We start from the raw sequence: 26,306 nt of genomic DNA, 5'->3' as shown, positions 1-26,306 counted from the left end.
AGAGCCCTGTGCTGAGTGGAAATAGAGTGGGGAGTTGCCAGCTCTTTGAGCCTCTTACTATCCAGGCAGAGGCAGCAGCAACCCCATAGCTGGATTATCAGGCTACTAATTGAGGAAGGAAAGACTAGGAGAAAGGCTCCAGGAACACGGACTCTCTCACTGTCGGAGCCTATAAATGCTAATGAGCCTCGACTGCCAACGAGACTAAAGCACAATACATGACATTGCCATAGAGACTTATCAACTGCAAACCTCTACCTGAGCGTGCCAAAGGGGCAGAACCCGGGGTACAGAGTCACCAACCAGGAAGAGGGACAGAAAAGAAAAAGCAAGAAGATAACCTCTCAAAATCAAGAATAATCTGCAGACTTTATAACCTATCCCATTTTATTATATTTGTTCGTTTGTTTCTCTTATCTTCATTCTTGATACTTTTTTTCCTCCTCCAATTTGGCCGATTAACTCTCTGCCGGTCTTATTCTCTCCTCTCCTTGAACAACACTACCCATAAGTGTTACATCTCCCATTATCTTTTCCCTTCTCTTCCTTTCTCTCTATGAGGGTTGCACTCCAAAACCCTTAACTCTCTCTCTCTCTCTCTCTCCTTTCTTTTTTCTTCTTTTAGTGGTTCCCTCTTTTTTTCTCTCTCTCTCTTTCTTTTCTCCCTCTATATTAATTTCTTCCTTTCTCCTTTACATCTCCTCTCATTCACACCTCAATAAAAACAAATTATCTTATCTGGGACTCAAACTTATGTTTGTGGCATTTTGGGGGGTTTTTACTTCACCTTTTAAACTCACTAGCAGTGCTCCCATCCCTGGCTCTCCATTTTATCTAGTTCTTGTTCCACTAAATACAATAGTATTTTTTTAATTTGTCCCCCCATTTTTTTGTTTTCCTCTTATTCCTCTCATTATAACTCTTAGACAACCAACACCTAAAAGCAAATCATTTTATTCTTGACCCAAATTTTTTCCTTATTTGCTTTTTGTGGGTCCATACGCTCTTTTTTTTTTGTTTTCGTTTTTATTTTTTCTTTTTCTTTTTTTTTTTTTTGCCGCTTTATTACTTTTCCCCAATTCAGGCCCTCCATCACAGGCATTGTTTGTTATAATTCACAGTTTACCACAAGATTTTCTCAAGAAAGAGGGGAGAGGAGAGGAGAGGAAAAAAGGAGGGGGGGAATAATTTCCTTTTTTAAAAATTTTTATTTTATTTTATTTTTCTTTATTTCATTATTAATTTTTTTAAAAAAAAACAACTCTTTTTGATTTTTTTTTATTTTTTTTTAACTTTTTATTCTTTATTAAATCTCATTAATACTATCAACAAAACCACCCTCAGATGCCATTAAGGAAGAGAAAATCGAATATCATGGATACAAAAGAAAGAGAGGTAACACAGCTAGATGAGGAAAAATCTATGGAGAAAAAATTTAATATATTGGAAACCTTGGAGCTAAATGACAGAGAATTCAAGATAGAAATCCTAAAAATCCTCCGAGATATACAAGAAAACACAGAAAGGCAATTTAGGGAGCTCAGAAAACAACTCAATGAACACAAAGAATATATGTCCAAGGAAATTGAAACTATAAAAACAAATCAAACGGAGATGAAAAACTCAATTCACGAGCTGAAAAACGAAGTAACAAGCTTAGCTAATAGAACAGGTCAGATAGAAAAAGGATTAGTGAAATAGAAGACAAGCAACTTGAGGCACAACAGAGAGAAGAAGAAAGAGACTCAAATATTAAAAAAAATGAGATAGCCCTACAAGAATTATCTGACTCCATCAAAAAGAATAACATAAGAATAATAGGTATATCAGAGGGAGAAGAGAGAGAAAATGGAATGGAGAACATACTCAAACAAATAGTAGATGAGAACTTCCCAAGCCTGTGGAAAGAACTAAAGCCTCAAGTTCAAGAAGCAAACAGAACTCCGAGTTTTCTTAACCCCAACAAACCTACTCCAAGGCATATCATAATGAAATTGACACAAACCAACAGCAAAGAAAAAATTCTCAAGGCAGCCAGGGAAAAGAAGAATACAACATATAAAGGAAGGCCCATTAGATTATCATCAGATTTCTCAGCAGAAACTCTACAAGCTAGAAGAGAGTGGACCCCAATATTTAAAGTCCTGAAAGAGAGGAACTTTCAGCCACGAATACTATACCCATCAAAGCTATCCTTCAAATATGAAGGAGAAATAAAAACATTCACAGATACAGAAAAGATGAGGGAATTTGTCATCAGAAAACCCCCACTCCAGGAATTACTAAAGGGGGTTCTCCAATCAGATACAAAGAACAAAAAAAAAACAGAGCCACAAGTAAAAGCTCCAAGAAGAACACAATAAAACCAAATTTAAACTGTGACAACAACAAAAAGAAAGAGGGGGAGAAGATGGAGATTAACAGTAGCAAAGGACGATGGAGTGCAAAAGTACTCACAAAATAGTTCGCTACAATGAACAGGGTAGGGACCCTTTTCATTACTCAAAGGTAACCACCATTGAAAAAACCACCACAGAAGCACATGAGATAAAAAAGATAGCAACAGAGGAAAGATGTATGGAATACAACCAAATAAAAACAAAAGATAGAAAAACGAAAGAGAAGGATCAAACAAGACACAAAACTAACAGAAAGCAAGATATAAAATGGCAATAGGGAACTCACAAGTGTCAATAATTACACTAAATGTAAACGGATTAAACTCACCAATAAAAAGGCACAGAGTAGCAGAATGGATTAAAAAAGAAAATCCAACTGTATGCTGCCTACAGGAAACTCATCTAAGTAACAAGGATAAAAACAAATTCAAAGTGAAAGGCTGGAAAAAAATACTCCAAGCAAATAACATCTAAAAAAAAGCAGGTGTAGCAATACTCATATCAGATAATGCTGACTACAAGACAGGAAAAGTACTCAGAGACAAAAATGGCCATTTCATAATGGCTAAGGGGACACTGAATCAAGAAGACATAACAATTCTTAATATATATGCACCAAACCAAGGAGCACCAAAATATATAAGACAGCTGCTTATTGATCTTAAAACAAAAACTGACAAAAACACAATCATACTTGGAGACCTCAATACACTGCTGATGGCTCTAGATCGGTCATCCAAACAGAGAATCAACAAAGACATAGTGGCCTTAAACAAAACACTAGATCACCTGGATATGATAGACATCTACAGGACATTTCATCCCAAAGTGACTGAGTATACATTTTTCTCCAGTGTACATGGATCATTCTCAAGAATTGACCATATGTTGGGCCACAAAAACAACATCAGCAAATTCAGAAAAATTGAAGTTGTACCAAGCATATTTTCTGATCATAAAGTCTTGAAACTAGAATTCAACTGCAAAAAAGAGGAAAAAAATCCCACAAAAATGTGGAAACTAAACAACATATTTTTAAAAAATGAATGGGTCAAAGAAGAAATAAGTGCAGAGATCAAAAGATATATACAGACTAATGAAAATGACAATACGACATATCAGAATCTATGGGATGCAGCAAAAGCAGTAATAAGAGGGAAGTTCATATCACTTCAGGCCTATATGAACAAACAAGAGAGAGCCCAAGTGAACCATTTAACTTCACACCTTAAGGAACTAGAAAAAGAAGAACAAAGACAACCCAAAACCAGCCAAAGAAAGGAGATAATAAAAATCAGAGCAGAAATAAATGAATTAGAGAACAGAAAAACTATAGAAAAAATTAATAGAACAAGGAGTTGGTTCTTTGAAAAGATCAACAAAATTGACAAACCCTTGGCAAGACTTACCAAGGAAAAAAGAGAAAGAACTCATATAAAGAAAATCCAAAATGAAAGAGGAGAAATCACCACGGACACCGTAGATATACAAAGAATTATTGTAGAATACTATGAAAAACTTTATGCCACTAAATTCAACAACCTAGAAGAAATGGATAAATTCCTAGAACAATACAACCTTCCTAGACTGAGTCAAGAAGAAGCAGAAAGCCTAAACAGACCTATCAGTAGAGAAGAAATAGAAAAAACCATTAAGAACCTCCCCAAAAATAAAAGTCCAGGCCCTGACGGCTATACCAGCGAATTTTATCAAACATTCAAAGAAGACTTGGTTCCTATTCTACTCAAAGTCTTCCAAAAAATTGAAGAAGAAGCAATACTTCCAAACACATTTTATGAAGCCAACATAACCCTCATACCAAAACCAGGCAAGGATGGCACAAAAAAAGAAAACTACAGACCAATATCTCTAATGAATACAGATGCTAAAATACTAAACAAAATACTAGCAAATCGAATACAACAACATATTAAAAAAATAATACATCATGATCAAGTGGGATTCATCCCAGAATCTCAAGGATGGTTCAACATACGTAAAACGGTTAACGTAATACACCATATCAACAAAACAAAGAACAAAAACCACATGATCTTATCAATAGACGCAGAAAAGGCTTTCGATAAAATACAACACAATTTTATGTTTAAGACTCTCAACAAAATGGGTATAGAAGGAAAATATCTCAACATGATAAAGGCCATATATGATAAACCATCAGCTAACATCATATTAAATGGCACTAAACTGAAGGCTTTCCCCCTTAAATCAGGAACAAGACAGGGTTGTCCACTCTCTCCACTCTTATTTAATGTGGTACTAGAGGTTCTAGCCAGAGCAATCAGACAAGACAAAGAAATAAAAGGCATCCATATCGGAAAAGAAGAAGTAAAGGTATCACTTTTTGCAGATGATATGATCCTATACATCAAAAACCCCAAAGAATCCACAAAAAGACTATTAGAAACAATAAGCCAATACAGTAAGGTCGCAGGATACAAAATTAACATACAGAAGTCAATAGCCTTTCTATATGCCAACAATGAAACAATTGAGAACGAACTCAAAAGAATAATCCCCTTCACGATTGCAACAAAAAAAATAAAATACTTAGGAATAAACATAACAAAGAATGTAAAGGACTTATATAATGAAAACTATAAACCATTGTTAAGGGAAATCGAAAAAGATATAATGAGATGGAAGAATATACCTTGTTCTTGGCTAGGAAGAATAAATATAATCAAGATGACTATATTACCCAAAGCAATATACAAATTTAATGCAATTCCCATCAAACTTCCAATGACGTTTTTTAAAGAAATAGAGCAAAAAATCATTAGATTTATATGGAACTATAAAAAACCCCGAATAGCCAAAGCAATCCTAAAGAAAAAGAATGAAGCTGGGGACATTACAATACCTGACTTCAAACTATATTATAGGGCCACGACAATCAAAACAGCATGGTATTGGCAGAAAAATAGACACTCAGACCAATGGAACAGAATAGAAAGTCCAGAAATAAAACCACATATATATAGTCAAATAATTCTTGATAAAGGGGCCAACAACACACAATGGAGAAAAGAAAGCCTCTTCAATAAATGGTGCTGGGAAAACTGGAAAGCCACATGCAAAAGAATGAAACTGGACTACAGTTTGTCCCCCTGTACTAAAATTAACTCAAAATGGATCAAAGATCTAAACATAAGACCTGAAACAATTAAGTACATAGAAGAAGACATAGGTACTCAACTCATGGACCTGGGTTTTAAAGAGCATTTTATGAATTTGACTCCACAGGCAAGAGAAGTGAAGGCAAAAATAAATGAATGGGACTACATCAGACTAAGAAATTTTTGCTCAGCAAGAGAAACTGATAACAAAATAAACAGAAAGCCAACTAAATGGGAAATGATATTTTCAAACAACAGCTCAGATAAGGGCCTAATATCCAAAATATACAAAGAACTCATAAAACTCAACAACAAACAAACAAACAATCCAATAAAAAAATGGGAAGAGGATATGAATAGACACTTCTCCCAGGAAGAAATACAAATGGCCAACAGATATATGAAAAGATGCTCATCTTCTTTAGCTATTAGAGAAATGCAAATCAAAACGGCAATGAGATACCACCTCACACCTGTTCGATTAGCTGTGATTAGCAAGACAGGTAATAGCAAATGTTGGAGAGGCTGTGGAGAAAAAGGAACCCTCATACACTGTTGGTGGGAATGTAAAGTAGTACAACCATTATGGAAGAAAGTATGGTGGTTCCTCAAAAAACTGAAAATAGAACTACCTTATGACCCAGCAATCCCTCTACTGGGTATATATCCCAAAAACTCAGAAACATTGATACGTAAAGACACATGCAGCCCCATGTTTATTGCAGCATTGTTCACAGTGGCCAGGACATGGAAACAACCAAAAAGCCCATCAATAGATGACTGGATAAAGAAGATGTGGCACATATACACTATGGAATACTACTCAGCCATAAGAAATGATGACATCGGAACATTTACAGCAAAATGGTGGGATCTTGATAACATGATATGAAGCGAAATAAGTAAATCAGAAAAAACCAGGAACTGTATTATTCCATAAGTAGGTGGGACATAATAGTGAAACTAAGAGACATTGATAAGAGTGTGGTGGTTACGGGGGGGGAGGGAGGAATGGGAGAGGGAAAGGGGGAGGGGGAGGGGCACAAAGAAAACAAGATAGAAGGTGACAGAGGACAATCTGACTTTGGGTGGTGGGTATGCAACATAATTGAACGACAAGATAACCTGGACTTGTTATCTTTGAATATATGTATCCTGATTTATTCATGTCACCCCATTAAAAAAATAAAATTATTAAAAAAAATAAAAAAATAAAAAAAAATAAAAATGTATATAAAAAAAAAAAGAAAGGAAAAAATGAAGGGAGGGGAGAGAAGGGGAGGGGAGGGGACAGGAGAGGGAAGGGAAGAGGGGAGGGGAGGAGGGGGGAGGGGAGGGGGAGGGGAGGAGGGGGAGGGGAGGGGAGGGGAGGGGAGGAGGGGGGAGGGGAGGGGAGGAGGGGGGAGGGGAGGAGGGGGAGGGGAGGAGGGGGGAGGGGAGGGGAGGGGAGGGGGAGGGGAGGGGGAGGGGAGGAGAGGGGGAGGGGAGAAGGGAGAGGAGGAGAGGGGGGGAGGAGGGGGAGAGGAGGAGGGAGAGGAGCAGAGGAGGGGGGAGGGGAGGGGAGGAGGGAGAGGAGAGGAAGAGGAGCAGAGGAGGGGGGAGGGGAGGGGAGGAGGGGAGGGGGAGGGGAGGGGGAGGGGAGGAGAGGGGGAGGGGAGGAGGGGGGATGGGAGGAGGGGGAGGGGAGGAGGGGGAGGGGAGGAGGGGGGAGGGGAGGGGAGGGGAGGAGGAGGGAGAGGAAGGGAGGGGAGGAGGAAGAAAAGGAAAGGATGGTACTTAGAACTAAAGAAACCCATGTCTTCAGCATCCTTTGATAATGGCAAAAGATAAGTTTTTTTTAATTAAAACAATTAATAACCATTCACAAATTATGTCAAGATTTTCTTCCATTCTTAACAGAGTTCCTTCATATTATCACCAGTTATAGTCACTTTTCTATTGTCTAAGGCAATTGTAACATTTTCACCTCAAATTCAGGCAAACATGTTAATAACAGTAGCAATAAATATTCCACAAAAAGTACTACTCACAAGAGGATATACTTCTCTAATACTACTTCCTTAAATGAGTCCCCTCTTGGGGATTAATGCCTAACCAAGGAAAAAAGGCAGAGTCTCAATGTAGTTCTCTAATTTTGTTTTTGATTAATTTATTTTCATTAATTCATGATATAAATCACACAAAAAATATAATAAACTATTATAACTACGTACCATGGAAAGCACTGAGAATAAAGAAATGCAGAGCTCAGTGAAGTAGAAAATGAAATTTCAGCTTCGTAAAAGAAATGTCAGAAATGCATTCATCAAGAAGTTCAAGCAACCAAATTAATCATATAATTGAAGGAACCTCAACTTGTTTTCCCCATGTGTTTAAAGTGTACTCTGGGGTATAAATACAAAGCAATAATTTAAAAGACAAGAAACCAGACAAGAAACCAAGTGTTTACAAATAAAATGACCTTTAAAAAATGTTTTAAAGTCAATAATAAAAAGAATGAAAAATATATATTTTTTTGGTTCAAGTTCCATTAAAAAAAAAAGAAGGGTAAGAATTGTTCTTTATGTCAAGGATGTGGTTATTATCAGTCAGTAGCACAAAGATATACAAATGGAATTATAATTCATGTTAATTTAAAAATGTTTCTAAACCTACCTTCCAACCTTAATCCAATCAGTTGGAATATAAGTTACAGCCGAGTTCTTTATTTCAATCATAAACTAAAATAAAAATAAATAAAAATTAGATATTTAAATGACTGACCATTATATTTTAAAGCGTCCTCAAAATTATACTAAATATTAATTATAAATAGTAAATATTATCCTAAAACGTCAAAATAAATCCAGTATTGGTCTTGAGAGAGTTTATATATGTCCATACAATCAAACACTATTAATTAAGGTTCAAATACTTGGAATAAAGTACAATTTATATTGTGTAATAAGTTTGTAATAAAGTAGACAATTTGACATTTTAATGTTTTTGACATAGTTTTGTATGTACTATGAATGGTGATATTTTTATTAATGACCTTTTTTTTTTTTTTTTTTTTTTTTTTTTTTTGCATTTTTCCGAAGCTGGAAACTGGGAGGCAGTCAGACAGACTCCCGCATGCGCCCAACCAGGATCCACCCGTCATGCCCACCAGGAGGCGATGCTCTGCCCTTCTGGGGCGCCACTCTGTTGCATCCAGAGCCATCCTAGCACCTGAGGCAGAGGCCACAGAGCCATCCTCAGTGCCCGGGCCATCTTTGCTCCAATGGAGCCTCGGCTGCGGGAGGAGAAGAGAGAGACAGAGAGGAAGGAGAGGGGGAGGGGTGGAGAAGTAGATGGGCGCTTCTCCTGTGTGCCCTGGCCGGGAATCAAACCCGGGACTCCTGCACGCCAGGCCGACGCTCTACCACTGAGCCAACCGGCCAGGGCCTTAATGACCTATTTCATTTATTAGTACCCACTACTCAGTAATAAGACTGAATTTCTTAAGTACATAAAATTTTTAGATATTCAATTATTAGATGTCATACATGTGTGAGATATGGTCCCTCCCCTATTCTGAACTAAAGAGGAGTTATTATAATAGTTTTTACCAAGAAAATTAAGTCCTCTAAAAATATCCTTATGAAGAAAGCATTGGCTTCCCCAACTATTAAGGAAGATATTTCTTCCCATGAATGTTTTAGTTTTCACTTACATGAACCATATCTTTATAGATCCAACTATGCTCTCTAAGACAGCTTTTTTGAAATCAGCCAGGAAGCAAACAAAATCAAGTTCTTCTCGCACATCTTTCATTTTTAGCATTTGTTACATATCATTGTGTCTTCCTGCTCACATTCATATATTATTGCAATGAAATTCAATGTCTTAGTCAAATAAATAGAAGTTCTGTGGCCAGCACTACTTTTGAGATGGCTATAGGAACTTTTTTTACACTAATCAGTTTTATAACATTTCAGGTATTTATAATATGCTTATTATTAATAGTATTAGCCAATAGTATTAGGCTCTTGAGATTACTTTTCTATTAATAGAACCACTGTAGTTTTTACATTAATTATAATAAGAATTAATCATTAGTTTTAAGAATTTTCATTCTTAGCAAAAATTTTGTAACTAGAGATGCCCTCTTGTATAAAGAGGAATTAACAATTTCAAATCTGCCACATTCCATTAAACAATTAAGAGTGAAGAGTCAAAAGTCCACTTTGCCTACAAAAAGTGAGGGGAAAAAATAAAATATCATGGATAGGAAAGATAATATCACTTTAAAATTATGCTAAAAATATATGCTTAAAATTATTTTTAAATGTTCTTTGGGAACATTTAAAAATAATTGGTCTTTTGATACAATAATTCTGGAAAGAGCTATCTATACCAAAAGTAAACTGAAAATTTTCAGAAAATATTGGATCACTAACATTTGGGAAGGACACATCTATATCAAAATGACTAACACAAAGCTCCATGGTAGTGACTCAAGGGTGGTGGGAATTTTGAAAAGAAGCCCAAACTGCCTCAGGGAGGTCACTGGGCAGCCAGCAAGACTAGTTTACTTAAGAAATTTGAAGTAATTTACCATGACAGTGTGGCATCAAATCTGTGCCTTACACACATTACAGACTGCTACTGGTCACAGCCGTTTGGAATGGCTTATGAGTAGTTTGGAACATAATGCTTTAATCTGTAAGTATCAAATGTCTACCCTAAGGAGCACAGCCCCTCAGGCAAGCCACAGGCAGAACAATACTACTGGAGGTAGAGTGCCAGAGTCCGGGAAGCCACTTGGTGCTCCACCTTGTTAAACCCCGTCACCTCCTCAGGCTGGTGCTCATCCTGGGTTTCCTTCTTTTTTCTTTCTGTGGTCCTAGGTTTTCAGCCTGCGTTTCTCCTCAGAATTGTCATCGACAATCAGGTTTTTTTCCTCTTTGACAATGGTTATGAAAAAGGAAATTCTCTATTGCCTTTTATGAACATTCTAAGAATGGGGAGAGAGGTCTTTTGTTTAAAGATTTTACTGCGAAAGAGAAGAAAACGAACTAAAATTGGAAATCTTAGTAACTTAGTTCCTGACTTGGTTTCTTGGGTGCTGATGTGAGAAGCTGCCTTGACCCACCCTAGCAAGCTTTCGTGTGCTTCCACTGGACCCAATCCTATCTTGGCTAAATGTCAGCTGTTGTTACTCAGCTCTAACCTGGACAGCTATCATCGGGCTGGCATCACTGCTAAGTCGGCTGAAATGCTTAACTCACACCATAAACTGCTTTGTCTTCCGAAACACCACACTTACCTTCCTGAAGCTCCTCCTTTTCTTTCTCACTCCCTCTTAAGAATTTTCAACTATTTTTCTCTGTAGAAGATTTAACAGAGAGCGCTTTCCACATCTTAAATGCAGTAAGCAGATATCTGCATATGCTGCATGCTGCAAATTAATACAATTTTTCTAAAGACTTTCTCTCAAATTTCTTTCCTTTTCCTTAAGAATAATACTTGGCCCTGGCAGGGTGGCTCAATGAATAAAGCATCATTCTGGGGCATGCCGAGGTCCTGGGTTTGATACCCAGTCAGGGCACATATGAGAAGCAATCGATGAGAACACAACTAAATGAAACTAAGTAGACTGGCAAGTTGATGCTCCTCTCTCTCTCTCTCTCTCTCTCTCTCTCTCTCTGCTCCTTTCCCCCTCTCACAAATCAATAGAAAATTTTTTTTAAAAAGAGTATACTTATCAATACTGTCCCAAATCTAAGTATCACCCCATATCCATTCCACATTTAATTCAAAGTTAAGAGAGAATTCTCTATATACATAAAATATGACAAAAACTATCACAGAAGTAGTGAACTATGTAAAGCTATGTATGTTTCTGCTCTTGTTATTTCCTTATAAACAAATACTTTCAAAGACAATAAGGCACCATGATCAATAAGGCTTAGTATTCTAATGAGTATCTACTGTGATACGGTGCCAAGGAACTGCAAAACTGTTAACATTAGTATTTTAAAACAAAGAGTCAGGCCCCTTACCCCTCCTTTCTGAGGAAGAAAAAACAAGAAGAATGCAAGAAGAGCTTGCAGGGGCAAAAGTCAGCTAGTCATAGTTTAACCATTTCCTATAGTTCTTTGGAAGGACTGACACCACCTGCTAGACAGAGAGAAGAAGATAGAACCTATCTGAAAACTTCTTCCTCTTCTCCTTTCTTAGAGGCCATTAGGAAAGAATGTTTACGTACCTTAATTAAAAATTCCCATACTAATCTTGACTCACCCTCTCATCCTGGAGTCATGAGAATGACCTACATCTCTAGACCAAGGGATCACAAGCCCCACCTTTTTGCATGAAAACCTGTATTCTGTAACATGATATATGCTTTCTAATAATCATCATTTTGAAATTCTTTGTATGTGCAAAACTTGTAAACTAAGCAAGCAGGGACTAGCTTTAGACTTCCTAATAAGCTAACCCCAACACTCTGAGCAAAAGTAACTTCATTTAGCTTCTCTCCTTATCCTAAATTAAACATTTCCCTACACGGATAGGTTGTAAATTCTAGAATGTTTGGGAATGTCTTTGCCAGGTATGTAAAAAATTTATCACTACTGTGTTATCTTATGCTCTTAGTGTGTAAAAATGTTTTTCCCTTTGATAGACCCTATGGGTAAACATTATAACACAGTAAAATTCAATGAGCTTGTTAGTAAGATTAATGACTTTTGTACTATGCTCCCCCACCTTTTGCCCCCAACCAGAATGTGATTTTGTCTTTAAAAGCAGCCTCAGAACTGTGTTCATGGCTGCACGATTTGGGTTTGATATGCCCCATGCATGTCACCAGCAATAAAGCTCCTTCTAAAATTTCTTCTGTAACCTACCTTGGTGTCTCTGTGGAACTCACTGGTTACTTTACAACACTACAAACCGGGAACAGAGGTGAAAATGAGTGTTGTCAAAAATAACTCTGACTTGACAGTCTCTCTACTTTTCTATTTTAAGAGACAATAACAAGATCCGTGTACAATGTGGGACAGAGAGGTGAACACAGAATACAGTGTACAGAGTTGTGCTGTAGAATCAGGCCCCTAAAACCTGCTTAATTCTGTTAACTAGTGTCACCGTAATAAATTCAATTTAAAAAGGAGAATTTGGAAACAGAGAAAGATTACAAAAGTTACTGTGTATAAGTAAAGTTCAAGCTGACCAGGCAATGGCACAGTGGACAGAGCACAGAATAGAATGCAGACGACCCAGGATCAAAACTCCAAGATCACTGGCTTGAGCACGGGCTCATCTGGCTTGAGCGCGGGGTGGCTGGCTTGAGCACGGGATCAGACATAACCCTAGGGTTGCTGGCTTGAGCTCAAGGTCACTGGCTTGAGTAAGGGGTCACTCATTCTGCTGTAGCCCCACATGAGAGAGCAATCAATGAACAACTAAGGAGCCACAATGAAGAATTGATTCTTCTTATCTCTCCCTTCCTGTCTGTCTGTCCTTATCTGTCCCTCTCTCTGTCTCTCTGTCACCAAAAAAAAAAGTAAATGTTCAGAAAGAAAAGGATATAAAATAGAAACACATGTATATAAAATAAGGGTTTTCCTCCCTCACTCTCAGAGGTAATCATATTTTATGAAGTTTGCCCTTAGTCCTTTAAGTGTCTCAAAGTAATTTGCTGATACCTTTAGTAGAAATTTTTAACAGAATTTGATGATAACAATGCCGAATATTTAGAATTCATTTGGTGTTTAAATGAAAAAATCACTAATTCTCAAAAATGCTGTAAAAGTGATGCTGCATTAATTTGTACTATTAAGAGTATACATAAGGTTTTTAAAAAACAGGACTCCATCCTACTGTTAATAACTAAGAAATTTCTTGCCTCAAATACATCGCTTTAACCCAGTAAAGGGTAACTAAAGAATAAGATCATATATCTCCCTCCCTAATCATCTATAACCCAATTACTTAATTTCCAAGCAGTGCTTTTTCTTAAACACCAATGCTCCACTGATAAAGAGTAACTAATTTAGGATCCTTTATGAATTCCTGATCATTTTTACTTAAAAACTGCCAATCAAATCTAGGACTGCCTTCCTATGCTTTTAGTTTAAACAGTATGAGCTCTAAAATGTCTGGATTTTATCAGATAAAATCCACAATGTGATAATCTCTTGTGTTAATAATTGTGAGTAGAGTGAAATAATGACATTATAGAAAGACTGGAGTCAGGCAGAACTGGGATGGAATGGGCTTCTGATTGGCACTCACCTACCCTACTCCAGTTTTCTTCCCAGCAAAACTAGAATAACTCCATTTTTGTTGTTATAAAGATTAAATTAGATAATATAAGCAAAATGCTCAGAACTGTTCTAGGCTTTAACAAGTGCTTGATAAATGGTAACTATATTATTATTATTATTATATTATCATTTGAGTAATATTTCTGTGCTGCTTTATGATTAGAAAGCACATTCATGTATCTTAACACAAAGTTGTCATGGTAGTCTCACAACAAAGGTGACCCTTCTGTGATCACATAGCATGTGAATACAAGAACTAGCACTTAAACTCAGCTTTCTCTACTATAACACCAGGTCATCACTTTTCCACTACATATCTTTTATTAATGTTACTAAGCAGTTTTGATTGTCTCATTTCAATAAATAGCCAGAATAGATAAGATCCCTAATCACTTTGCAAGGTCATGACTGCTTGGTGAAGACAACACATACAATTAAATACACAGTATTTGCCTGCTCAAGGGGGAAAAAACAAACTATAAATACTGTTGAATAATTCTTCCGTTTTTATAGAGCTCCATGTGGAAGGCCTTGTAAAATGTCTGCCTGAGTATAACGTCTTAATTTTAGTTCAGAAGACAAACTGACTTAATCAATGAATGGTCTATTAAATGGCATAAGATTAATAAACACTATCATTTACTGTCCCTGGCAGGCTGGCTCAGTGGTACAGGGTTGGCCAGGCAAGTGGAAGTCCCGGGTTCAATTCCCAGTCAGGGCACACAGGAGAAATGACCATCTGCTTTTCCACCCCTCACCATCCCCTTCTCTCTCTCTCTCTCTCTCTCTCTCTCTCTCTCTCTCTTTTCCTCCCACAGCCATGACTTGATTGGTTCAAGCAAGTTGGCCCTGGTGCTGAGCATGTCTCCATGGCCTCTCCTCAGACGCCAAAATAGGTCGGTTGCAGAACAAAGGAGCAATGGCCCCAGATGGGCAGAGCATCGCCTGGTGGGGCGCTTGCCGGGTGTATCCCAGTTGGGGCACATGTAGGAATCTGTCTCTCTGCCTCCCGGCCTCTTACTTAAAAAAGAAAAAGACTATCATTTACTATAGATAGAGTTTATTTCAAATAATCATATAAATCAACAATCTTTTGACTAAATATATAAAGCAACATAAATATCTAAAAGTTTTGAAATTAAGCTTACCCCTAGAAAAAAATCTATTGTTAAAATCCTGAATAGAATGTTCATTTTATAGAAATTATTCAGAAATATCCTAACTTGCTATTTTATCAAGCAGAATTTCTCAAATCCCTCCATCAGAATCTTTGTGTTTTATTAAACAGAAGATCTAGAAGACACATGCCTCAAGATCGAACATGACCAGAAAGTATGACTGAACTTAAAAAAGGATAGTTTTTCCTGGTTCTCATTCAGAGTATTACCAAACTTTAAGCAGAAGTTACACATACCAAAACCACATTCTAAACAGTACCATAATCCCATGGAAGACTCACTAATATAGGTTTTCACTAGTTTTTTTTTCTTTTTCTTTTTAGCACCTGTACCCCTAACTTCAGAAGAAAGTCCTGCCATTTGATAACTGTGACCCAATCTACACAGGTGGTTCACTTTGTATCATTTCATTATCTGCAAGCAAGGGACCAAAGGCTAACTTCTCCCTCCTGGATTTAAGGTAAATGAATTCTATATGTTACTATTTACAATAGTCAAGGTTTTCCGTTTTATAATTTCAATAGATAATATTAAAGCAGATGTCATATTAAGTTGCATGAAAATACTTATTAAAATAATCCTTAACAAAACAAGGTATTACAACATATTTCTAAGGAACAAAACAGAAAATATCTTCATCTTATCCTCACATTTTTATTTACATTTTAAAACAGCTTTTTTACTAAGGAAAACTAATGCAAATAAATGTATTTTGATATTAATTACCTCTTGCCCTGATACTGTCACATATTGTGCAGAAGGATTTTTCAGTATTTTTCGTATTTCTTGCAAATGTGTTTGGATCTTGTCAGTAACTCCTTGAATTTCATCCTTTCTCTTTTTTATTAAAGGGAAGTCAAAAAGGTCTTTGAATAATTCAGTTTTATCCCCGATTCTAAAAAATAAAACAAAGTGCATACATATATTGAAGCAAATAACTTATACCAGTTATCAATTATTTTTCACAGCATGATGAAAACTCAAAGGGTTCGAAGTCCAGAAAACTGTCACTAAATATTTATGGGTAAGTTTCCTAATTTTGTTGAAGATAGACAATTACCTTAACATTTTATCTTTGTAAAGTCATGATTTCAATAGTAAAACCAAGAGATAAAATTAATACTTATTTTTGCCTATTCAAAATAAATACAAACATAAATACTGTCACATTATCTTTCTTTTATATAGTTCTTTGTGGAATGAATTATAAAATGACTACTTATTAAAGGATAACTTCACCTCTGCAGTTTCTAATACAAGGTGGACCAGCCCTGGATTTCTAGCAAATGAGGACAAGACGTCATCTGACACTCGCTTTTGGATTAATAAACTGCTATTGCTTGCTCTGTTTGGACTTTATATTTTCATCATCTGATACTTGAGTAAGTATACCTGTCCTAGATGGTGGACTGCCTAAATTTTAGACAGTCAAGTGTTACTTCTAGCTGTAATAATAGAGCCTTTAGTGTCCAATCACAATTTCACATGCAACTTCTACCATTACTTTTAGTGAAGCTTAAGAATCCACACATCAAATTGCAAATGCATTAGGACAAGCAAGTTAAAACTTCCAGTGCTGGAAAGGAAGAGTGAAGAGAATGCTACTTACTTGGCAGCTTGTTCGTTGAGTATCTTTAAGTAATGTTCCACTGGACTGAGGAGTTCAGGAACTTCTAAAATAAATGACTGAAGCCACTTTGACTGAACGTGGGAATTAACAGCAGGTATTAATGCTTGAAATTCTGACTTCAGGTGGTAAAGGGTTTTGAGAATCAAAAAGAACTCTTTGGTAGAACACTGAAAATAGAAATTTTTTTTAACTAAATAGCATATATAATACATGAAAATAAAATTTAATTAATGATCTATTTAAAGTTAGAATTAGAATAAAAGAATATTTTAATTAAAGTAAAATACTGTTGCTATGTTCTAAATGTTTAATCAATAAACATTTTATAAAATACTTTTTAAAAGCTATAAGGAAAATAATTTGAGACAGGGATAGTAAAGCGAATACTTGCTCAATATTTTTTTCATTTTCAAGTACACTGCATAGGTAAAATACAGTAAACAATGTTAAAAATATTAAGGACAATTCTGGGGAAATATCTGTAAAACATATGAGATATAAAGAACAAAATTCTCCCAAATACTGAGCTCTTACAAATCATATATAGAAAAGATGAATAATCCAAAGAATAATGGCTAAATGAACTGAATACGCAGCTTGTAAAAAACAAATGTTTAATAAGCACATGATTAACCTCACATATAATTAAGGCAAGCAAATTAAAAATATAGGATAGTATTTTTCACTTATCAGAATGTCAAAAATTTTAACTTGATAATAACCAAGCCACACAGGGTATTTAAAAAAGACACTTTTATTGTTCTTGTGGTGGGTTTTTTTATATTTTCCTGAAGTTAGAAATGGTGAGGCAGTCAGACAGACTTCCGCAAGCACTCAACCGGATCCACCCGGCATGCCCACCAACAGGCAATGCTCAGCCCCTCTGGGGCGTTGCTACACTGCAATGAGAGCCATTCTAGTGCCTGAGGCAGAGGCCATGGAGCCATCCTCAGTGTCCAGGCCAACTTTGCTCCAATGAAGCCTTGGCTGCGACAGGGAAAGAGAGAGAAAGAGAGGAAGGAGAGGGGGAGGGGTGGAGAAGGAGATGGGCGCTTCTCCTGTGTGCCCTGGCCGGGAATCGAACCTGGGACTTTCACATGCCGGGCCGACACTCTACCGCTGAGCTAACCAGCCAGAGCCTAAGAAAGACACTTTTATATACTATTCATAGATAACTTTTTTTTTTTTTAACAGAGAGAGATAGTCAGGGACAGACAGACAGGAACAGAGAGATGAGAAGCATCAATCATTAAGTTTTTCGTTGCGCGTTGCGACACCTTAGTTGTTCATTGATTGTTTTCTCATATGTGCCTTGACCGCGGGCCTTCAGCAGACCGAGTAACCCTTTGCTCGAGCCAGCAACCTTGGGTCCAAGCTGGTGAGTTTTGCTCAAACCAGATGAGCCCACGCTCAAGCTGGCGACCTCGGGGTCTTGAACCTGGGTCCTCTGCATTCCAGTCCGACACTCGATCCACTGTGCCACTGCCTGGTCAGGCCATGGATAACCTTTTTGAAGGACAATCTGGCATACCATAATAAAAAAGTACATATATCCTTTAACTGTGTAATTATACCTTTAAGACTAAAAAATATGTTATAACAAGTAGCAAAAATACGTGTATCTACATACTTATAAGTTGTTTGTAATAATATTAAAAGGATGAATAAGAAACCAATGTCCATCAACTGAGATATCAGAAAAAACTCATGTAATGAAACAGTTTTAAAAATTTAGACATGTGTATATGCTGATAAACAAATTGATAAGCAACTCCATAATTTCAACATATATTAAATACACATAGTAAATATACACCATATATATTTACACAGTAATATTTCATTTGGGAGTCTTTAAGTTATATACATTATTCTACAGAAATAAAAATATCCATAAACAATTTCTAGAAGGGTACACATGTAATGTGCTCTGGGCAGTAAGTATGTGGGGATGGTAGAGGAAGACTCGTCACTCTGCTTCATACCTGTGTGCACTGTTGTAGTCTTTTACATGAACATTAATACTTTGTACACTGGAGCTTCTGAAAAAGAGAATGGGCTAAACATGTGCATCTAATTTCACTCTACCTTAAAACTATAGTCAAAGATGTTTAAAAAGGCATGACAACACAAGAATAACTAGAAACCACAACAGCAACACCTTAGAAGTTCTAAAGTAAATAAGTAGTAATTAATTGACTTGTAAGACTCAAAATATTTTAATCTTAAACTGGCCCTGAGGAAAACTAGGACCCACCTTGACTTACACGAGAACCCTAGAACACTCAGGAACTGGTATCACACATCACCTTTGGAAGTGAAAGCTGGGCAGGGTGGGTAGGAAGTACTGGTTGAAAGTAATTTAAGTTAATTAAATCACTCAATCTCCTATTCTTCTTCATGCCACTGAGCAACCACCATTCTCCTATCCTACAGAAGATGAGTTTTAGTTTCTGGAGAAGGTAAAGGTTATCCTGACCCAGCTGCAGGCACTGTGAAGGATAAGGCTACCGCCCACAGCAAGAAAAGAACAGCTGCAAACTGAACACTGAGACTCTGAGTTATCCCATCTAGCTCCTAAGATTGTTAGCTTGTCAGGAGGCTAAAAGAGTCTCTGGGGAATCTCACAAACCCAAGAGGAAAATTCTGAAGATACTATAGCTGTTTTCCCAATAAATGGGCCAGCTAATTCACTTTAAAATTCACTTAATACTTCACAAGTCGCATTCAACTACAGACTTTCCTATAGGCATTTTCATCCTTTACTATTAAAAAATGATCAGACGTCAGATAAAAAATTATAATACGAAATGCAAAGACCAAAACAATCAATCAACAAATAAAACCTGTAGGGATCTCTGGCTGGGTAACTCGGTTAGTTAGAGTATGGTCCCAATACACCAAAGTTATGGGTTTGATTTCCAGTCAGGGGACTTACAAGAATCAATCAATGAATGCATCAATAAGTGGAACAAGAAATTGATGTTCCTCTCTCTCCCTTCCTCAATCTCTAAAATCAATTTTTAAAAAATTAATAAATAAATAAAACCTGAAGGGACTAAATAAAGCCTATACTGATAGAAGAAAACCTCTAAATAATAATAATAATATTCTCAGTTAAACAGAATATTTCAAGCATGAAACACAAATGGGATGCTATGAAAAAAAACATTAAGAGAACAGAAAACAAAAACAGTCTTAAAAACTAAACTATGATAGTAGTAATAAAAAATTCAACAGAAGAGGTAGAAGATAAAAGTAATGAAATGCTCAAGAAAATACTTGCAAAAGTATAAAGATGGAAAATACTGAAGTTAGATATATAATTAAGGAGATTCAATCAACTCAAATAATGGAATCCAAAAAGAAAGAAATCATCAAAATAAATAATTCAGGAAAATTTCCCAGAACTGCAGGATTTAAGTTGCCAAACTGAAAGGGCTCAATACAATGAATAGAAATAATGCCAAGTCATGGCAAATCATCATGGAAATTTAGAATACTGGGAACAAAAAGAAAAACCTTCCAAATTCCAGAGGGATAGAAAAAGTTAGAAAAGAAAAAAAAGTCACACAAAAAAGCCAGAATCAGAATGACTTCATATTGTGCAACAAAAATAACAGAAGCTAGAAAGCAATGAAGTAACAAAAATATTATTTTTATTTTATTTTTATCTTTTTACTTTTATTGAATTTATTGGGGTGACATTGGTTCATAAAATATAGGATTCAGAGGTACAGTTCTATAATACATCAAGTCAAAATCTCCCTCCCTCACCATTTATCCCCCTACACTCTCTTTTACCTCCCCCGCCTTTCACTCTGGTGACCACTATAATGTTGTCTGTGTCTATGAGATTCTTTTTTACATAATTCCTTCATCATTTTTACCCAGCTCCCCAACCCCCTTCTATTCCAAAAGGTGTCAGTCTCTTTTCTATCTATGAGCGTATTTCTATTTTGTCATTTATTTGTTCATTAGATTCTACATATGAGTGAAATCACACAGTACCTGTCTTTCTCCCACTGGCTTACTTCACTTAATATAATGCCCACCAGGTCCATCCATGCTGTTGCAAAAGGTAAGATTTCCTTCCTTTTTATGGCCAAGTAGTATTCCATTGTGTAAATGTTTCCATTGTATAAATGTACCACTGTTTTTTTATCCACTCATCAACTGAGGGACACTTTGGCTGCTTCCAAATCTTGGCTATTGTAAATAACATTGCAATGAACATAGGGGTGCAAATATTCTTCAAATTAGTGTTTCTGGTTTGTTTGGATATATTCCTAGAAGTGAAACTGCTGGGTCAAATGGCTAATCCATTTTTAATTTTTTAAGGTAACTCCATACTGCTCTCCACAGTGGCTGAACCAATCTGCCACACCAGCAGTGCCCGAGGGTTCCCTTTTCTCTACATCCTCACCAACACTTCCTGTTTTGTTGATTTATTGATGATACCCATTCTGATAGGTGTGAGGTAGTATCTCACTGTGGTATAAATTTGTATTTCTCTGATGATCAGTGACATTGAGAATCTCTTCATTTGTCTATCTTTATGTCCTATTTGGAAGTGGTTATCTAGGTCCTTTGTCTAGTTTTTAATTAGATTGTTTGTTTTTTTGGTGTTGAGTCTTATAAGGATTTTATACATTTTGGATATTAACTCCTTACTGGATGTATCATTGGCAAATATGTTCTCCAATTCAATGGGTTGCTTTTTCCTTCTGTTGCTGGTTTCCTTTGCTGTACAAAAATTTTTAGCTGAATGTGATCCAATTTGTTTATTTTTCTTTTATTTTCCTTGCCTAAGAAAATACATCAGAAAAAAATATTGCTGTGGAAAATGTCTGATATTTTACTGCCTATGGTTGCTTCTAGGATTTTAATGGTTTCAAGTCTAACATTTAAATCTTTAATCCATTTTGAGTTTATTCTTATGTATGGTGTAAGAAGGTGGTCTAGTTTCACTTTTTTGCACATATCTGTCCAATTTTCCCAACACCATGTATTAAATACACCATCTTTACCCCATCGTATGTTTTTGCCTCCAAAGGAAAATAATTTGTAGCCTAGAATTTTATACCCAAACTACCAAAAATTTGTGAAAGTAGAAAAAAACACATTACCAGACATCAAGGTTTCAAAACCTTTGCTTTCAATACCCTTTCTCAGAATGCTTCTAGAGTAAGTGTTCCACCAAAAAGAAGGAAGAAACCAAGAGGCAGACATGAAATACAGAAAACAGAAGATTAAATTCAAGGGAAATAAAGGGAATCAAAGAAGGTAGTTGTATAACAGGTACATAGGGCAACCAGTCCAGGTTGGATCAGGTCAGAAGGCTCAAGAAAATGAAATGAATAAAATATTTGATAAAATAAATACCTTAAGGTAAAAGAGATTTAGGGTTGAGTTTACATAATAAGTGGTATATATAAAATGGATTAATACTAAGAATAATTATTTAAAAAGACAGCTATTAACTAAAAGGATGAAGTAAATTATGCAGAAAAATAAGAAGTTAGATCCAACTTAACAAAACTTTAGTTAAAAGTGTATCAGAAGAGTGACGTCAGAGAAATGGCGCCATGAGGAGCGCGACCGACAAATCTCCCCAAAATTTCAACAAGCTCATCAACCAGAGACAGAAAAATCTATCCTTGGAGCGTCCGGCAGTTCCACACACTGAAGGCAAAGGCAGAGGCAGCGGCAGCCTCATAGCTGGATCATCAGGCTGCTAATTCAGGAAGGAGAGACTAGGAGAGAGGCCCTGGAAAAACCGACTCTCTCATTGTCGGAGCCTGCAAACGCTAACAAGCCTTGACTACCAAAGAGACTGAAGCCTAATATATGACATCACCAAAGAGACTTATCAACTGCAAATCCCTACCTAAGCATGACACAGGGGCAGAGCCTGGGGTACAGAGACATTGACCAGAAATAGAGAGAGGAAAGAAAAAGGAAGAAGAAGTTAACCTCTCAAAATCAAGAAAAATCCACAGACTTTATAGCTTGTTACACTATTTTTTTGTTTCTTTCATCTTCTTGCCTTTATTATTATTATTTCTATTTCCTCCACCTTGGTCCTTTTATTCTCTACCCGTCTTATTCTTTCCTCTTCTAGAACTACACTACCCATAAGTGTTAACTTTTATTTCTTTTCTTCTTCCTTACTCTCCATGAGGGTTACACTCCAAAACCCTTAACTCTCTCTCTGTTTTTTTTTTCTTTTTTCTTCTTTTCCTTTTCCCCTTTTTCTTATTTCTCCCTCTCTATTAGTTTCTTCTTTTCTCCTTTTACTTTTCTTCTCATTCAATCCTCAATCACGAACAAATTATTTAATTTGGGACTCAAGGGTTTTTTTTTTGTGGCATTTTGGGTGCTTTTTACCTCGCTTTTTAACTCATTAGCATTCCTCCCAAACCAGGATCTCCATTCTATGTAGTTTTTGCTCCACTTAATACAATAGTTTTTTTTCCTTTTTCCTGTTTCCCTCTTAATCCCTCTCATTATATCTCTTAGTCGACCATCACTTACAAGCAAATCATTTTATACTTAACCCAAATTTTTTCCTTTTTTGCATTTTGTGGGTCCCTAATTCCTTTTTTGCCCCTTGAACACTTCCCCCAAACTCAGGCTCTCCGTTATAGGCAGTTTTTGTTCCATTTAGCATAATACAATTCACAGTTCATCATGATATTTTCCTAAGGAGGAGGGGAGAGGAGAGGAAGAAAAGAAAGAAAAGGGGAGTGAATAATAAATTATTGGGGGTTTTTTATGTGTTTTTTTCCAAATTTTTTTTCTCCATTTTTTTTTTACTTTTTATTCTTTATTAATTCTCATTAGTGCTATCAACAAGACCACCATCAGATGCCATTAAGAAAAAGAAAATCGAATATCATGGATACAAAAGATAGAGAAGTAGCACAGATAGATGTGGAAAAATCTATGGAGAAAAAATTCAATATATTGGAAACCTTGGAGCTAAATGACAGAGAATTTAAAATAGAAATCCTAAAAAAACTCAGAGATATACAATAAAACACAGAAAGGCAATTTTGGGAGCTCAGAAAACAATTCAAAGAACACAAAGAAATATTACCAAGGAAACTGAAATTATAAAAACAAATCAAACAGAGATGAAAAACTCAATTCATGAACTGAAAAACGAGGTAACAAGCTTAGCCTATAGAACAGGCCAGATAGAAGAGAGGATTAGTGACATAGAAGACAAGCAACTTCAGGCACAACAGAGAGAAGAGAGAGACTCAAAAATTTAAAAAAATGAGAAAGCCCTACAGGAATTGTCTAACTCCATCAAAAAGGATAACATAAGAATAATAGATATATCAGAGGGAGAAGAGAGAGAAAATGGAATGGAGAATATATTCAAACAAATAATAGATGAGAACTTTCCAAGCCTGTGGAAAGAACTAAAGCCTCAAATTCAAGAAACAAACAGAACACCGTATTTTCTTAACCAAAACAAACCTACTCCAAGGTACATCATAATGAAAATGGCACAAACCAACGACAAAGAAAAAATTCTCAAGGCAGCCAGGGAAAAGAAGAATACAACATATAAAGGAAGGCCTATTAGATTATCATCAGATTCTCAGCAAAACTCTACAAGCTAGAAGAGAGTGGACCCGAATATTTAAAGCCCTGAAAGAGAGGAACTTTCAGCCAAGAATACTATACCCACCAAAGCTATCCTTCAAATACGAAGGAGAAATAAAAACATTCACAGATACAGAAAAGATGAGGGAATTTATCATCAGAAAAACACCACTCCAGGAAATACTAAAGGGGGTTTTCCAACCAGATTCAAAGAACAGAACAAAACAAAACCACAAGTAAAAGCTCCACCAAGAACACAATAAAAACAAATTTAAACTGTGACAACAAAAGCAAAAAAAAGGGGAGAGGACAGAGATTTACAGTACCAAAGGACAATGAAGTGCAGAAACACTCCTAAGAAAGGGTACTACAATGAATATGGTAGGTACCCTTTTCATTACTTAATGGTAACCACCCCTGAAAAAACCACCACAGAAGCACATGACTTAAAAAAGGTAGCAACAGAGGAAAGAAGTATGGAATACAAACAAACAAAAACAAATGATAGAAAAACAAAAGAGAAGAATCAAACAAGATACAAAACTAACAGAAAGCAATTTATAAAATGGCAATAGGGAACCCACTAGTGTCAATAATTATACTAAATGTAAATGGATTAAACTTACTAATAAAAAGACACAGAGTAGCAGAATGGATTAAAAAAGAAAATCCAACTGTATGCTGCCTACAAGAAACACATCTAAGCAACAAGGATAAATACAAATTCAAAGTGTAAGGCTGGAAAACAATACTCCAAGCAAATAACATCCAAAAAAAGGAAGGTGTAGCAATACTCATATCTAATAATGCTGACTACAAGACAGAAAAAGTACTCAGAGACAAAAATGGTCATTTCATAATGAGTAAGGGGATGCTGAATCAAGAAGACATAACAATCCTTAATATATATGCACCAAACCAAACAGCACCAAAATATATAAGCTACTTATTGACCTAAAAACAAAAACTGACAAAAATACAATCATACTTGGAGACCTCAATACACCGCTGATGGCTCTAGATCGGTCATCCAAACAGAGAATCAATAAAGATATAATGGCCTTAAATGAAACACTAGAGCACCTGGATATGATAGACATCTACAGGACACTTTATCCCAAAGCGACAGAGTATACATTTTTCTCCAGTGTACATGGAACATTCTCAAGAACTGACCATATGTTGGGCCACAAAAATAACATCAGCAAATTCAGAAAAATTGAAATTGTACCAAGCATATTTTCTGATCATAAAGCCTTGAAACTAGAATTCAACTGCAAAAAAAGAGGGAAAACACCCCACAAAACTGTGGAAACTAAACAACATACTTTTAAAAAAAATGAATGGGTCAAAGAAGAAATAAGCGCAGAGATCAAAAGATATATACAGACAAATGAAAATGACAATACGACATACCAGAATCTCTGGGATGAAGCAAAAGCAGTAAGAAGGGAAGTTCATATCAGTTCAAGCCTATATGAACAAACAAGAGAGAGCCCAAGTGAACCACTTAACTTCACACCTTAAGGAACTAGAAAAAGAAGAACAAAGACAACCCAAAACCAGACGAAGAAAAGAAATAATAAAAATCAAGAGCAGAAATAAATGAAATAGAGAACAGAAAAACTATAGAAAAAATTAATAAAACAAGGAGCTGGTTCTTTGGAAAGATCAACAAAATTGACAAACCCTTGGCAAGGCTCACCGAGGAAAAAAGAGAAAGGACTCATATAAACAAAATCCAAAATGAAAGAGGAGAAATCACCACAGATATCATAGATATACAAAGAATTATTGTAGAATACTACGAAAAACTATACGCCACCAAATTCAACAATCTCGAAGAAATGGATAAATTCCTAGAACAATACAACCTTCCTAGACTGAGTCATGAAGAAGCAGAAAGTCTAAACAGACCAATTAGCAGGAAGGAAATAGAAAAAACTATTAAAAACATCCCCAAAAATAAAAGTCCAGGCCCTGACGGTTATACTAGTGAATTACATCAAACATTCAAAGAAGACTTGGTTCCTATTGTACTCAAA

The 26,306-nt window shown here is 36.1% G+C and overlaps 1 protein-coding gene across 3 annotated transcripts in view; it reads right to left on the bottom strand.

The window, feature by feature from the left end:
* MSH3 (mutS homolog 3) overlaps nt 1–26,306 on the bottom strand; it is a 209,971-nt gene that overhangs the window by 67,576 nt on the left and 116,089 nt on the right. For all 3 annotated transcript variants that reach the window (XM_066381757.1, XM_066381758.1, XM_066381759.1), the window contains 3 exons: nt 16,621–16,808; nt 15,738–15,906; nt 8,195–8,259 (listed from right to left, as the gene is read on the bottom strand). In XM_066381757.1, the coding sequence (XP_066237854.1) occupies nt 8,195–8,259; nt 15,738–15,906; nt 16,621–16,808 (422 nt within the window). The remainder of the gene's footprint in view (nt 1–8,194; nt 8,260–15,737; nt 15,907–16,620; nt 16,809–26,306) is intronic.

The sequence above is a fragment of the Saccopteryx leptura genome, chromosome 4 (assembly GCF_036850995.1).
Source record: "Saccopteryx leptura isolate mSacLep1 chromosome 4, mSacLep1_pri_phased_curated, whole genome shotgun sequence".
In the NCBI taxonomy this organism is placed as follows: Eukaryota; Metazoa; Chordata; class Mammalia; order Chiroptera; family Emballonuridae; genus Saccopteryx; species Saccopteryx leptura.
This window is presented reverse-complemented; position numbering and strand designations above follow the sequence as displayed.